The 14,146-nt window shown below is 39.1% G+C and overlaps 1 protein-coding gene across 3 annotated transcripts; it reads left to right on the plus strand.

Annotated features, from left to right (window-relative positions):
• The first annotated feature begins 1,249 nt into the window (after positions 1–1,249).
• LOC112262501 (interferon-induced GTP-binding protein Mx2-like) lies at positions 1,250–14,146 on the plus strand. Of its 3 annotated transcripts, XM_024438117.2 has the most exons (13): positions 1,254–1,572; positions 2,395–2,591; positions 6,102–6,236; positions 6,761–6,915; positions 7,093–7,231; positions 7,370–7,568; positions 7,662–7,740; positions 8,956–9,078; positions 9,244–9,376; positions 9,639–9,797; positions 11,906–11,982; positions 12,189–12,398; positions 12,790–14,146. In XM_024438117.2, exons 1-13 carry the CDS (start codon positions 1,568–1,570, stop codon positions 13,024–13,026), a joined length of 1,848 nt encoding a protein of 615 aa, XP_024293885.1. In that variant the 5' UTR covers positions 1,254–1,567; the 3' UTR covers positions 13,027–14,146. The 3 variants fall into 3 exon arrangements, with proteins under 3 accessions (XP_024293886.1, XP_024293885.1, XP_042187175.1); XM_042331241.1 differs by lacking the exons at positions 1,254–1,572; positions 2,395–2,591 and adding an exon at positions 3,360–3,510; XM_024438118.2 differs by lacking the exons at positions 6,761–6,915; positions 7,093–7,231 and having other exon boundaries at positions 1,250–1,572.

Below are 14,146 nucleotides of genomic sequence, written 5' to 3' on the forward strand. Positions count from 1 at the left end.
ATAGTTAGAAACGTTTCTATCCTGTCTATCTATGGTTAACAGGGTTGATGTGTTATGCTCAACTTGCTCAGTTTTCCACCACAAAACACCAGACAGAGTAGAACCAGCTCACCTGCTTCTACACCATGATTTGATTATTAGATATTCAATGTTTCTTTTGGAGAAAAAAAACTATTCACCATATTAAAACAAGAGTTCAGTTCACGTAACAGGGTAGACCTTAAAATGAGGGACATGGTTGCTTTATTGGAGAAATTTTGGGGCTAGGTGGATTAAAATCATCCTAGAAGATATGTCAAAATTATGAATTAGCAAGTCTTTATTCATATAACACAATCTGATTTATTGAATTGTTCATGTGGTCTATATTAAAGGGCACTTCATTCAATATCACAGGCTTTTGAAAATTGAAAAAGAATGTTTTTTTTTTTTTTTTTGCTAAAGATGGCAAAAACACACAAAATACATTAAGAAACACATTTTTTATGAGACAAATTTTAACTGACGAAGGTGAATGTAGGTGAGAATGTCAGTGAAGCAGCCATACAGTTTATAGATATCAATAAATGTCGGATGGTTCTAAAATGATTACGGTTTATATCGATTGCATTCTTCAAAATGTTGCCAACTGAAACTGTTATGTAAAGCCTTTATTGTTGCTGAGTTGATCAGAGAGACTGATGATCTGATTGGCTCTTCCTATAGAGATAAAAGTTACGTCCACTCACTGTTTCCTTTCTCCACCAGGGATCTGAAATGTTGAACTGACTGATTTCGCCTTGATTTTCTTCTTCCTCATTAAGAAATTTGACCGAGAAGAGAATTTTGGGGAATTTTTGATTTTGAGTATAATCCAATCCAAGTCTATAAACTGACAATTTTACAAATACAAGTAGCTTTGTGTTACCATGTTATTGGGCGTTATTGAAATCAAAACCTAACCATCAAATATGCCAAGGAAAGTGGAGACGTCATCGATTCCTTAAATCTCAGACATTCTCGTTAAAAAAATAAATGCTGACTTCATGACAAAAGTTATCCAATTTACAGTTTTTAGTTAATTCTGGGACTCAAACGGATGTTTATGACTTGGAGATAGACCGTTTCTTTTACCACGTTTCTTTGTTTATTTTTGCTTAATGCCCCTTTAAATTCCGTTTAAAAAAAAAAAAGTATTTTGTTCTTGTAAACTTATTAGCGATCACTTTGGAAGTAGAAAACAGACAGCACATATTTTTTTTAGGGGGGGACAAACTTCTAAATATTTACCTGACACCCAAACTACTTCAATTTGCAAGTTTGACCGTTGGTGTAAGTAGAATGTCCTAGAATGCCACCAAGATTATTTTACAACTCCGAGGATATCACCATCAGCAATCAGGAAAAAGAATGGGTGGTGTGCAAGCACTTTGGAACAATATCCCAACTACGCTGAGGTTTATGGGTATTCAGGACAAAAACACATGTGATTGAGCATATCGTTTTCATAGAAGTGATTTCATCCAAGAGAACATACTCGTATTAACTTTTTTTGTTGTTGTTTCCTTGGCAATTCGATTTTTAAAAAATGAGGTGAGATTATTTTAAAACTAATCCAAACCACTTGTTGAATAGTTCTTGTGTACAATATTTTGATATTTTATATGATTTTGTTGATACAAATTCTAAGTTTAGGAACTGGGCATATACATAAATGACAACAGTAAACAGTCATAATCTAAATGTAGAATGTGATTTGATGATATATTGTTGTGAGAGGGAAAGGATAATAAACAAGCAAATGATAAATAGACAGATCATGAGGATGGATCAGGTGTAACGTTATTGCAGGTTGTGACAATGACATACTGGCTTCATTTCTAACTTCTTTAGGCACCGTAACAATGTACAGAAACACTGTATTGCTCACAAAATTTGAAGATATTCTGAAAACTAATTTATTTAAAAAAAATTTTTTTTTTTAAATCTGCATGTGTAACTACATTTTTTCACGCAATAATACGTCGGCTGAATTTTTTGAATACCTGCATTTGGCAAAAGGATTCAACCTTTGGTCCATGATAATTATTCATGCATATATTAAGTAAACAGTGTGAAAGTGTGTAAATCTAAGTGTAATTAATAGAACATGTTATAGTTCCTTTCTGCACGTTTCAATTAGAGAAATCTATTTAGCCATACATTGGTCATTTAAAATAATCATTCATCATTTCAATCAACCAATCAAATGTATTTATAAAGCCCTTTTTTTTTTTTTTTTTTTTTTTTTTTTTTTACATCAACCGATGTCACAAAGTGCTTATACAGAAACCCAGCTTAAAACCCCCCCAAACAAGCAAGCAAGCAATGCAGATGTAGAAGCACATTTCATTGCTTTAAAATGCTTTTTTCCAGTGAACCAACAAGTGGACAATTCCAGGACCAGATGGTTGAGCGGGTCAGGCCCTACATTGACTTAATAGACTACCTGAGATCCATTGGGATAGAGAAGGACCTGCCCCTGCCATCCATTGCTGTGGTGGGAGACCAGAGTTCAGGAAAGAGCTCTGTGCTTGAGGCCCTATCTGGGGTGGCACTGCCCAGAGGGAATGGTAAGATACTCTGTTCTGTGGCGTCTAATGTTATTATGGAACTATAGGCTATATAGCGATCCAGTTATCCAAACTGTTCCATTACTTGAGTGAATGTTAATTTTTTTTTGCCGATATTTCTTCGTTTTGTTGTTGGTCTATTTTGACAAAAAAAGCTTTGTTATAAATTAAACTAGATTATCCTTGTGACATTGTTAACCAACAAGGATATACTATGACACTTGAAATACTTAATTTAATAAAACAACAAACTTTTGAAACTAGTTTTTAATACTGGTGCATTGACTTACTTCTGCTGTCCATTTATCCCTCCTGGCTGCCCTGACAGTGGTATACTGTTGTCCCCACTTCAAATAGCAATTCCACAAGACCTGACACAGATCCAACGGCGGACTGGCCGTCGTGACCACCGGGACATTTCCCGGTGGCCTGAGGGTCGTTTTGTGAATTGTCAACTTAACCAGCAATAATATAGCAAGCAGGAATAGACTACCTGAGATCCATTGGGATAGAGAAGGAGCTGCCCCTGCCAGCTGCCCCTTGTCTGTTCCTAGGCCGTCATTGAAAATAAGAATTTGTTCTTAACTGACTTGCCTAGTTAAATAAAGGTCAAATAAAAAAATAAAAAATGAGTTGACAGAGAATCCACGCCTCAGGCGCGACTAGAATCCACGCATCAGGCGCGAATCTCGCTGCAGTGTCCCCGCACCAAAAATGACATCCGGTCTCTCCGCAACGCACATAGCCAACGGTCTACGGTCTACCTGCCTCTCTACGGATAACATTTTAGACAAGTCGCACGGCGAAATGGACGGTCAGAAGAGGAACGGTGGAGCAGAGGGAAAGAATATAAAAAAAGAGAAAGGCCCTTGCCACAGACGCTGCAAAATAAGTGACATGTTTGCCAGTAAGGGACCAGGTCAGTCAAAAACACTAGCTAAACCCCTGACACACACACACACCCAGCATGTCTAACTAAGTAGCCTAGCTAATAATAGTGATACAACGGCCGGTAGACTAAACAGTTTGCACGTTTGACGTCTCCGTGGAGGAATTATATCATAGCAATGAGTGCAACATAGCGATCATAATATGACATTGAAGGCAATATGTTTCAACTAGTAAAAAAGAGTCAACCTAGACTATGGACTTGCCAGCATTAGGTCATGACTCATGTCACATGAACTAGGGAAAGTGCACATCCACTGTACAGAGAAACAGGCTACAGTAACCTAACCATAAAACATCATGAACGTAACACAGTAGCTTGTGTGACACAGCACAGACAATGACAAAGACCAGCATTACAAGTTACTACAATCATATACAGCTCTGGGAGAAATTAAAAGTGACCACTCCAAATTAAAGAGACCACTCCAAATTAAAGAGACCACTCCAAATTAAAAGAGACCACTCCAAATTAAAGAGACCACTCCAAATTAAAGAGACCACTCCAAATTAAAAGAGACCACTCCAAATTAAAAGAGACCACTCCAAATTAAAGAGACCACTCCAAATTAAAGAGACCACTCCAAATTAAAAGAGACCACTCCAAATTAAAAGAGACCACTCCAAATTAAAAGAGACCACTCCAAATTAAAAGAGACCACTCCAAATTAAAAGAGACCACTCCAAATTAAAGAGACCACTCCAAATTAAAAGAGACCACTCCAAATTAAAGAGACCACTCCAAATTAAAAGAGACCACTCCAAATTAAAAGAGACCACTCCAAATTAAAAGAGACCACTCCAAATTAAAGAGACCACTCCAAATTAAAGAGACCACTCCAAATTAAGAGACCACTCCAAATTAAAAGAGACCACTCCAAATTAAAAGAGACCACTCCAAATTAAAAGAGACCACTCCAAATTAAAAGAGACCACTCCAAATTAAAAGAGACCACTCCAAATTAAGAGACCACTCCAAATTAAAAGAGACCACTCCAAATTAAAAGAGACCACTCCAAATTAAAGAGACCACTCTTAATGTAGCCTACTGATACACTAATGATAGTGAGTATGATAATAGTCTTTTCTTTAAAGGTGGAAGGAAGGAAGCAGCAGCAGCACTAGAGCTTCAGGTGCTCCTGCAGAACGTGGAGATGGTGGTCAGTTCAGAGTCAGACTCAGAGCAGGAACCTTCAGAGCACAAACCTAAACATGGAGGCTATGATTTTAGATTAATATGTGCTTTATTATGAGATTATCAGTAGGACTGTAATCAGGGAGGGACATACAAATCGATGACTGCACAAGTAAATCAAGTTTAAGTTATTTACAATGTTAATCTCTTTCTGCAGAGCAACTAGATGTGCAGAGAGAGAGAGCAACTAGATGTGCAGAGAGAGAGAGCAACTAGATGTGCAGAGAGAGAGAGCAACTAGATGTGCAGAGAGAGAGAGCAACTAGATGTGCAGAGAGAGAGAGCAACTAGATGTGCAGAGAGAGAGAGCAACTAGATGTGCAGAGAGAGAGAACTAGATGTGCAGAGAGAGAGAGCACCTAGATGTGCAGAGAGAGAGAGCACCTAGATGTGCAGAGAGAGAGAGCAACTAGATGTGCAGAGAGAGAGAGCACCTAGATGTGCAGAGAGAGAGCACCTAGATGTGCAGAGAGAGAGCACCTAGATGTGCAGAGAGAGAGCACCTAGATGTGCAGAGAGAGAGCAACTAGATGTGCAGAGAGAGAGAGAGAACACCTAGATGTGCAGAGAGAGAGCAACTAGATGTGCAGAGAGAGAGCAACTAGATGTGCAGAGAGAGAGCAACTAGATGTGCAGAGAGAGAGAGCACCTAGATGTGCAGAGAGAGAGCAACTAGATGTGCAGAGAGAGAGAGAGAGAACACCTAGATGTGCAGAGAGAGCAACTAGATGTGCAGAGAGAGAGAAAACTAGATGTGCAGAGAGAGAGCACCTAGATGTGCAGAGAGAGAGAGCACCTAGATGTGCAGAGAGAGAGAGCACCTAGATGTGCAGAGAGAGAGCAACTAGATGTGCAGAGAGAGTGAGCACCTAGATGTGCAGAGAGAGAGAGAAACTAGATGTGCAGAGAGAGAGAGAGAACTGAAAATCCATTTCATTATTTTGCCCGTCCTCAGTCCAAGGATTTGTTTTGTGTGTCTAGCCTTGTGCTATGATTGGTGTATTCCTAGAGAGTTTATGAGGGTGCACCCATAGCACATACATTACCTTAAAAACTCCTTGTTCAGATAGGCTACTTGTTGGTAAGTCCCAAATGTTTGTATTTTGTAATGTGGATAACTTTCTTCCCAGATGAACATAGTGGCCAAATGTATAACCAGTTTGGTACCCGTTACATCAACAAATAGGGTTAGCCTACAAAATTAGTGTTCTGGTGGTTTGCGTGAACAGGGTGGCTTGGGATGGAGTCAAATTCCCAGCCTGAATGATTTTTTCAGTCTGCCCCTGCACAGATCAATGCTCACCAGAAAACTTTTTTTTTTATATATATAGCGTTGGTTGTATTGTAATTTCATGTTCAATTTCCAGGTATTGTCACCAGGTGTCCACTGGAACTCAGACTCTGTTATGTCAGCGGTGTGGCGTGGAAGGCTGTCATCTCATACAGAGACAAACGTATTAATATTGGTGACCCCTCAGAAGTCGCGGGACACGTTAAAGAAGGTTAGATTAAATGTTACTATTTGTATAATCTACTTTAAAAAAACAGCATAAACTCTTGTAGAAACGATGTATTGCATATTTACATGCATTTTCTGATCATTTAGCCAGATCTTGAACATATACAATGTGTTTAGTACATGTAAACAACATTTACATTGGTCTGTAGACGACAGTAATTATGCTTTTGTTGAGTTAAAAAAATAAAAAAATAGTCCCAGTTCGATCGTGCCTGCTAGTTTGTCTAGTCAATCCATAACTGACTGTACCGTTGAGGTTCTAGTGTACATACAGTGGGGCAAAAAAGTATTTAGTCAGCCACCAATTGTGCAAGTTCTCCCACTTAAAAAGATGAGAGGCCTGTAAATTTTCATCAGAGGTACACTTCAACTATGGCAGACAAAATGAGGAAAAAAAATCCAGAAAATCACATTGTATGATTTTTAATGAATTTATTTGCAAATTATGGTGGCTGACTAAATACTTTTTTCCCCCACTGTACATATTTCTTCAATATGATTTAACAGCCCAGAACGAGTTAGCAGGAGAGGGAGTGGGGATATGTGATGAACTGATCAGTTTGAAGATCATGTCCTCTTCAGTGTGTGACCTGACTCTGATAGACTTACCTGGGATCGCCAGGGTACCAGTACAAGGACAACCAGAAGACATTGGAGCCCAAGTGAGACTTGATTTTGATCACTTTCGGATTTTAGCCAATCTTTTTTCGATTCAAGTAGTGTGATCGACATATCAATACATAAAACATCTGTCACATTAAAACATCAATAAAAAGTGACATTACCAAGATTGATAAAACAAAACCACACCAGTCATGTCTTCTGGCTTTTCTCTCTAGATTAAACATCTCATTCTGAAAATATTATCAAAACAAAAAACCATTAACTTGGTGGTGGTGCCATGCAATGTTGACATAGCAACAACAGAAGCTCTGAAAATGGCCAAAGAAGTGGATCCTGAAGGCACAAGAACTCTGGGTAAAGAAATCATATAAAGTAGACTAAATAATAACAACATACTACAGGGACGGTTTATTTGCACTGAAATGTCTTCAATGTGTTGTTGTTGTTCTAAGAGTAATGTTTTCTTTATTTGTGTCTTTTTCTGTCTTACAGCCATTCTGACGAAGCCAGACCTGATTGACAAGGGAACAGAGAAGGACGTGTTGGACATTGTTCGCAATAAAATCATCCCTCTCAATATGGGCTACGTTATTGTGAAATGTCGTGGTCAGAAACAAATTAACGATGGCGTCACCATAAATGACGCCATTGAGGAGGAGAGGGACTTCTTCGAAAATCACGACGAATTCAGGTGAACCGTTTAACTGTTTCTCGACCTCTTGACACTCAAGTTACAATGGATGTTCTTCCACTAGATCTTGTCTCTCTCTTTTTCAATGTATAGCTCCCTCCTGGATGAAGAAAGGGTAACCACCAAGTGCCTAGCCGCTAGACTCACCCAAACCCTGGTCAACCACATCCAAGTTAGGCCAACTTCTAATCATTTGTCCCTCATGCATTCTAGTTTGGAATGGAGGTAGTTATTTGCTTAGGATCACAGTTAGATAGAACACTTCCACATCCCATCCCTAGGGGGCAGTAGCAACCAGAATAGGTGCTTAACCTCTAGTGACACTCCATCCCTTGAACGGGACCGTTGTCATCATCTGACACTAATTAGCATAACGCAACGGACATAAATCTTCCTAGAATATATTCTTATTGATGAAAATCACAAGTGAAATATATTGGAACACAGCTTAGCCTTTTGTTAATTTTCAAAATATGCTTTACAGCCAAAGCTAGACAAGCATTTGTGTAAGTTTATCGATAGCCTAGCATAGCATTATGCCTTGCTAGCAGCAGGCAACCTTGTCACGAAAAACAGAAAAGCAATCAAATTAAATCGTTTACCTTTGATGATCTTCGGATGTTGTTTTCACTCACGAGACTCCCAGGTAGATAGCCAAAGTTAATTTTTTCCCCAAATATTATTTTTGTAGGCGAAATAGCTCTGTTTGTTCTTCACGTTTGGCTGAGAAATCGAACGGAAATTGCGGTCACGACAACGCCAAAAATATTCCAAATTAGCTCCATAATATCGACAGAAACATGGCAAACGTTGTCTATAATCAATCCTCAAGGGGTTTTTCAAATATCTATTCGATAATATATCAACCGGGACAATTGGTTTCTCAGTAGAAGCGTTTGGAATAATGGCTACCTCTGTATTTTACCCGAGAATTCCTCTGGGAGCATCAGGTGACCACTTGCCCAATGAAGCCGCCTACCGGTATTCTTCAACATAAATGCGTAAAACTACGTCACAATGCTGTAGACACCTTGGGGAATACGTAGAAAGCGTAAGCTGGTTGATAGGGCATTCACAGCTCAATAGGGACGCATCGGAACGCAGCGCTTTCAAAAGATGAGTCACTTCCGGATTGGATTTTTCTCAGGCTTTATACTCACAGACAATATTTTTACAGTTTTGGAAACTTTAGAGTGTTTTCTATCCTAAACTGTCAATTATATGCATATTCTAGCATCTTGTCCTGATAAAATATCCCGTTTAATTTGGGAATGTTATTTTTCCAAAAATGAAAATATCCCCTAGCACCAACAGGTTTTAAGGCTTCTTGAATGACAATAATGTTATATATCAGATGAAACCGTGTTTTTTTTTTTTTGTCTTTCAGAAATCCATGCCACAGATGTCTGATCAGATAAAACAGCAGCTGTGGGTTTATCAGACGGAATTGACTAAGTATGAGGGTGGTCCTCCCGTGGATCCTGTAGGGAAGAGGAAGTACCTTATTGAGGTGAGTAATCACTCAACTTATCAGCTGTCATCATTAATATAAAGTTGTATCAGTATGAATCAGGAGCCGATTCATTTTCAAATAAAATAAAAGCTTGAGTCTGTAAAGTTGTTTTTTTTAAAAACACATCACCGGCTATTTACTGTGGTCTGTTTCCCCCCTCAGGTGATAAAACAGTTCAATTACAAGATTGATCAGCTGTGCAGAGGGGAGTTGAAGAACGATGAAAATCTATTCATTAACATGCAAAACATATTTGCAAAATGGTTTGAAAAGCTTGGACACTCCAGGGCAGGTTGTAAGTACACCATTTTAAATCGATAAACAGGTTATTGTCGGGATATTGCACAGGAATAACTATTTTCACTTTATTTCACAAATATTCATGGTTTGTACTTATACTATAAACAGATGTAATGCTGGTAAGTGTGTAAGCATGCACCCCCTCATAAATCAATTCTTATTCGCAATAAGTAATGTAACACAATAGTATTTATTTCTCATTATTTAATTTATTTTACCCCCCAAAAAATGAGTAACTTCCATTTCCCTCAATTTAGACCACAAAATGACCCAAGATGTGGTCAATGAATTTGACCAGAAGCACAGAGGACGAGAACTTCCAGGTTTCAATAACTACACTTTATTTGAAAGTGTAGTTCAGAAACTGGTGGGGGAACTGAAACATCCAGCTATGGACACACTACAGAAAATCAAAGGTACTTTCACTTCATTTTTTACTATACTGATTTTGTTTTTAATACACTAATATTTGGCAAAAAATATTTCATCATGTCATAGCTTGAGGGACAGTGAGTGACCATTAGATAGAACACACACACATGCTATTCTTTGGATGTACATCATTACATTATTTACTTTTGATATATTTATTTTTTTAAACACACAAAACACTTAATTACCTCCACGTGATACTGATCCTCACTCCGTGGTGGGGGGTTTGGGTGTAGAAGGTGAATGACACAGCTGTCCAGAGACCCCCCTGCTAGTCGAAGACAACAAACACTCCCATTCATGTTTTTCTTTCCATTTGTATGTCTTGTAATTGTAAATGTTTTGGATGCTTTGGAAATACATAATGCCTGAATGTCATGCCAATAAAGCAACATTGAATAGTGCCTTAGTGGTGGAGGTAAGGTAATTGAATAGTGCCTTAGTGGTGGAGGTAAGGTAATTGAATAGTGCCTTAGTGGTGGAGGTAAGGTAATTGAATAGTACCTTAGTGGTGGAGGTAAGGTAATTGAATAGTGCCTTAGTGGTGGAGGTAAGGTAATTGAATAGTGCCTTAGTGGTGGAGGTAAGGTAATTGAATAGTACCTTAGTGACGGAGGTAAGGGAATGGAATAGTACCTTAGTGACGGAGGTAAGGGAATGGAATAGTACCTTAGTGACGGAGGTAAGGGAATGGAATGGAAAGGGAATGGAATAGTACCTTAGTGACGGAGGTAAGGGAATGGAATAGTACCTTAGTGACGGAGGTAAGGGAATGGAATAGTACCTTAGTGACGGAGGTAAGGGAATGAATAGTACCTTAGTGGTGGAGGTAAGGGAATGGAATAGTACCTTAGTGGAGGTAAGGTAATTGAATAGTACCTTAGTGGTGGAGGTAAGGAAATAGTGCCTTAGTGGTGGAGGTAAGGTAATTGAATAGTACCTTAGTGGTGGAGGTAATAGTACCTTAGGGTGGATTGAATAGTACCTTAGTGGTGGAGGTAAGGTAATTGAATAGTACCTTAGTGGTGGAAGGTAATTGAATAGTACCTTAGTGGTGGAGGTAAGGTAATTGAATAGTGCCTTAGTGGTGGAGGTAAGGTAATTGAATAGTGCCTTAGTGGTGGAGGTAAGGTAATTGAATAGTACCTTAGTGGTGGAGGTAAGGTAATTGAATAGTGCCTTAGTGGTGGAGGTAAGGTAATTGAATAGTACCTTAGTGGTGGAGGTAAGGTAATTGAATAGTACCTTAGTGGTGGAGGTAAGGTAATTGAATAGTACCTTAGTGGTGGAGGTAAGGGAATTGAATAGTACCTTAGTGGTGGAGGTAAGGGGAATGGAATAGTACCTTAGTGGTGGAGGTAAGGGAATGGAATAGTACCTTAGTGGTGGAGGTAAGGGAATGGAATAGTACCTTAGTGGTGGAGGTAAGGGAATGGAATAGTACCTTAGTGGTGGAGGTAAGGGAATGGAATAGTACCTTAGTGGTGGAGGTAAGGGAATGGAATAGTACCTTAGTGGTGGAGGTAAGGGAATGGAATAGTACCTTAGTGGTGGAGGTAAGGGAATGGAATAGTAAGTGGTGGAATGGAATAGTACCTTAGTGGTGGAGGTAAGGGAATGGAATAGTACCTTAGTGGTGGAGGTAAGGGAATGGAATAGTACCTTAGTGGTGGAGGTAAGGGAATGGAATAGTACCTTAGTGGTGGAATGGAATAGTACCTTAGTGGTGGAGGTAAGGGAATGGAATAGTACCTTAGTGGTGGAGGTAAGGGAATGGAATGGAATAATAGTACCTTAGTGGTGGAGGTAAGGGAATGGAATAGTACCTTAGTGGTGGAGGTAAGGGAATGGAATAGTACCTTAGTGGTGGAGGTAAGGAATGGAATTGTACCTTAGTGGTGGAGGTAAGGTGTAATTGAATAGTACCTTAGTGGTGGAGGTAAGGGAATGGAATAGTACCTTAGTGGTGGAGGTAAGGGAATGGAATAGTACCTTAGTGGTGGAGGTAAGGGAATGGAATAGTACCTTAGTGGTGGAGGTAAGGGAAAACATGTTAAGTCGTTAACGTATGCATTTGTATGTGTTTTTCCAGATCTGGTGCAGAAGCACTTTTTTGTTGTGTCCAAAAACAGCTTTGAGAATTATCCTTGCCTTCAGCGTTTTTCAATGGTAATGTAACGGTACATTAACAACTGTGGTATGATCTGTCACAATACACACTGCTCATCCGTCTAAATGATTTTTTTTGTTTTTAACGTAATTTTATTTTGTGAATAACCGTTTCTACACCTATTACGTGAAATTAGTTGTTTTTACCAAAAAAAGGTTTTATTTTTTATATATACTACATCCTTACTCTTTGTTTGATCTCCTAGACCAACATTGATGACATCCAGAAACAGCAGTTAACCACTGTGATGGACAGGATCGAGGAGCAGTTTGAGATGGAGATGCAGATGTACACACAGGATGAAATCTTTGCCCGAACACTGACGCCAGCACAGAAGGAAACCCCAGGGGAAACCGACTGCTCAGGTTATGACACCAGGAGCAAGTACCCTGAACTCCTCAATTCATACTTTGAGGTACAACGCAACACTAGTTACAACATGGAGATCCAAATGTCAGTAGACGTAGATTAAAGAGCGCAGGAGGAGTTGTGCCAGGCAGCCGTCTCTAGCGCCAGTGATGACAGATTGTATTTTGAATGAAAAGTGGAGCTGGTAAGGACGGCAGCAGTACGAATCCCAGCGTGTTGTTAATCTAAGCCAACCCATTTAATTTTACTAACCGTAGTGGCTAAAATAGCTGACTCTTAAGTCGCTAATTAACCCCCACTAGTTAACCCATAACAACTCGATCGCTTACTAGTTCTGATGTTCACACGCTAGCTTTGACGAAACTAATGTTTACATCTAAATCGTTAGTCCTCTCCCTCGCGCATTACCTCTCCCTCCCGCCCTACCTCTCTCTCAGATCGTGGTGCAGCGACTGGCGGACCAGGTGCCCATGCTGATCCGTTACTTCATCCTGAAGGAGTCAGCCAGGATCCTGTCCAGTGAGATGCTGGGCCTGCTGAACAGAGAAGACTTGGACGAGATGCTGAAGGAGGAATCAGAGATTGGCCGGAAACGTGAAGCCTTGAGGGAAAAAGTCAAGCGTCTTGGACTGGCCAATAACAAGATCAGTAGCCTCTGGGATCAGAGTGGTTGACATTGTGATGTAACCAACAAGGGCTGAATAACTGTCCCACAATCATTTTACCTGCAATTAATCAACATACAGAATATTTGAAAAGATGGACATTTTAGTGCTGTTAAATTTGGGATTCAGAGCACTGAAAATGATATGCCCATTGTCACAGAACACAGCTATACTCTCAAAAGCTCTGGCCTGTTATACTATCATCACATATCCGCAAAATATTTAATCTAAAAATTGACAAATGAAAGATGTTAAGACTGATTTGTCAGTTTTAATCATATCAAAAACATCGCTGATGTACAGTAAGTAAACCTTGTATCTCCAAAATGTAAACAGCCGTACCATTAATGATCATACAAGCAACAAAACTTCAGAAGCTATTTGAGTACATACTGTGAAAAGGGACTACTTATAATTAATGTAAACATATTGGGCAAAAATTAGAGTCGCAGGGTTTTCTTTTTCGACAGCAACGAATGGAAATAAATGTTGTATCCCGTCCTTTTCTAATTGGTCGAAGGGGCATCAGCATTGAGAATAATGTTATGATAGCATCATGTATACTTGATGCCTGTAAATAACAACGGTGAAAATGGACACACTTGTCTGGTTCCTCTTTGCAACTGGAATGGTTTAGATGTATACATTAGTTATATCTGCTGTTTTTTGTATATTCAATTGTATTCAGTTGATTATAAAACAGACCTATTCCAGGGTGATTTTAAGGAACAGAGGAGACTCTAGCAGAGCCTAATAATGTTGGGTGAACTGCAATGAAATAACAATCGATTATTAGTCAATTGGCTTTCGTTGTGGAAACATAGTCGGGCTACTCTGCCGTAGTTGTGATTTTTTTGGGTGTGTGTGTGTGTGTGTGGGGGGGGTCTGAAATATCAGGTAATATGCTCATGTTTTGAAATGGTCTGGAATACTCAGTCCACAAAGGATGCTCTGATTGACTTGTAAAACAGGGAACTAACTATAAGGGAAGTGGGTAATACCTGAGAGAGGCTGGGTTGATAGTGTGATTTCCTGTCCATTTATTATAGTATGTGAATGTGTATATAAAAATTAGATGTTGCTTCCAAATGTATTGTTTATATCAATTGAATAAAACACATAAATAGGC

Source organism: Oncorhynchus tshawytscha, linkage group LG12 (assembly GCF_018296145.1).
Source record: "Oncorhynchus tshawytscha isolate Ot180627B linkage group LG12, Otsh_v2.0, whole genome shotgun sequence".
NCBI lineage: Eukaryota > Metazoa > Chordata > Actinopteri > Salmoniformes > Salmonidae > Oncorhynchus > Oncorhynchus tshawytscha.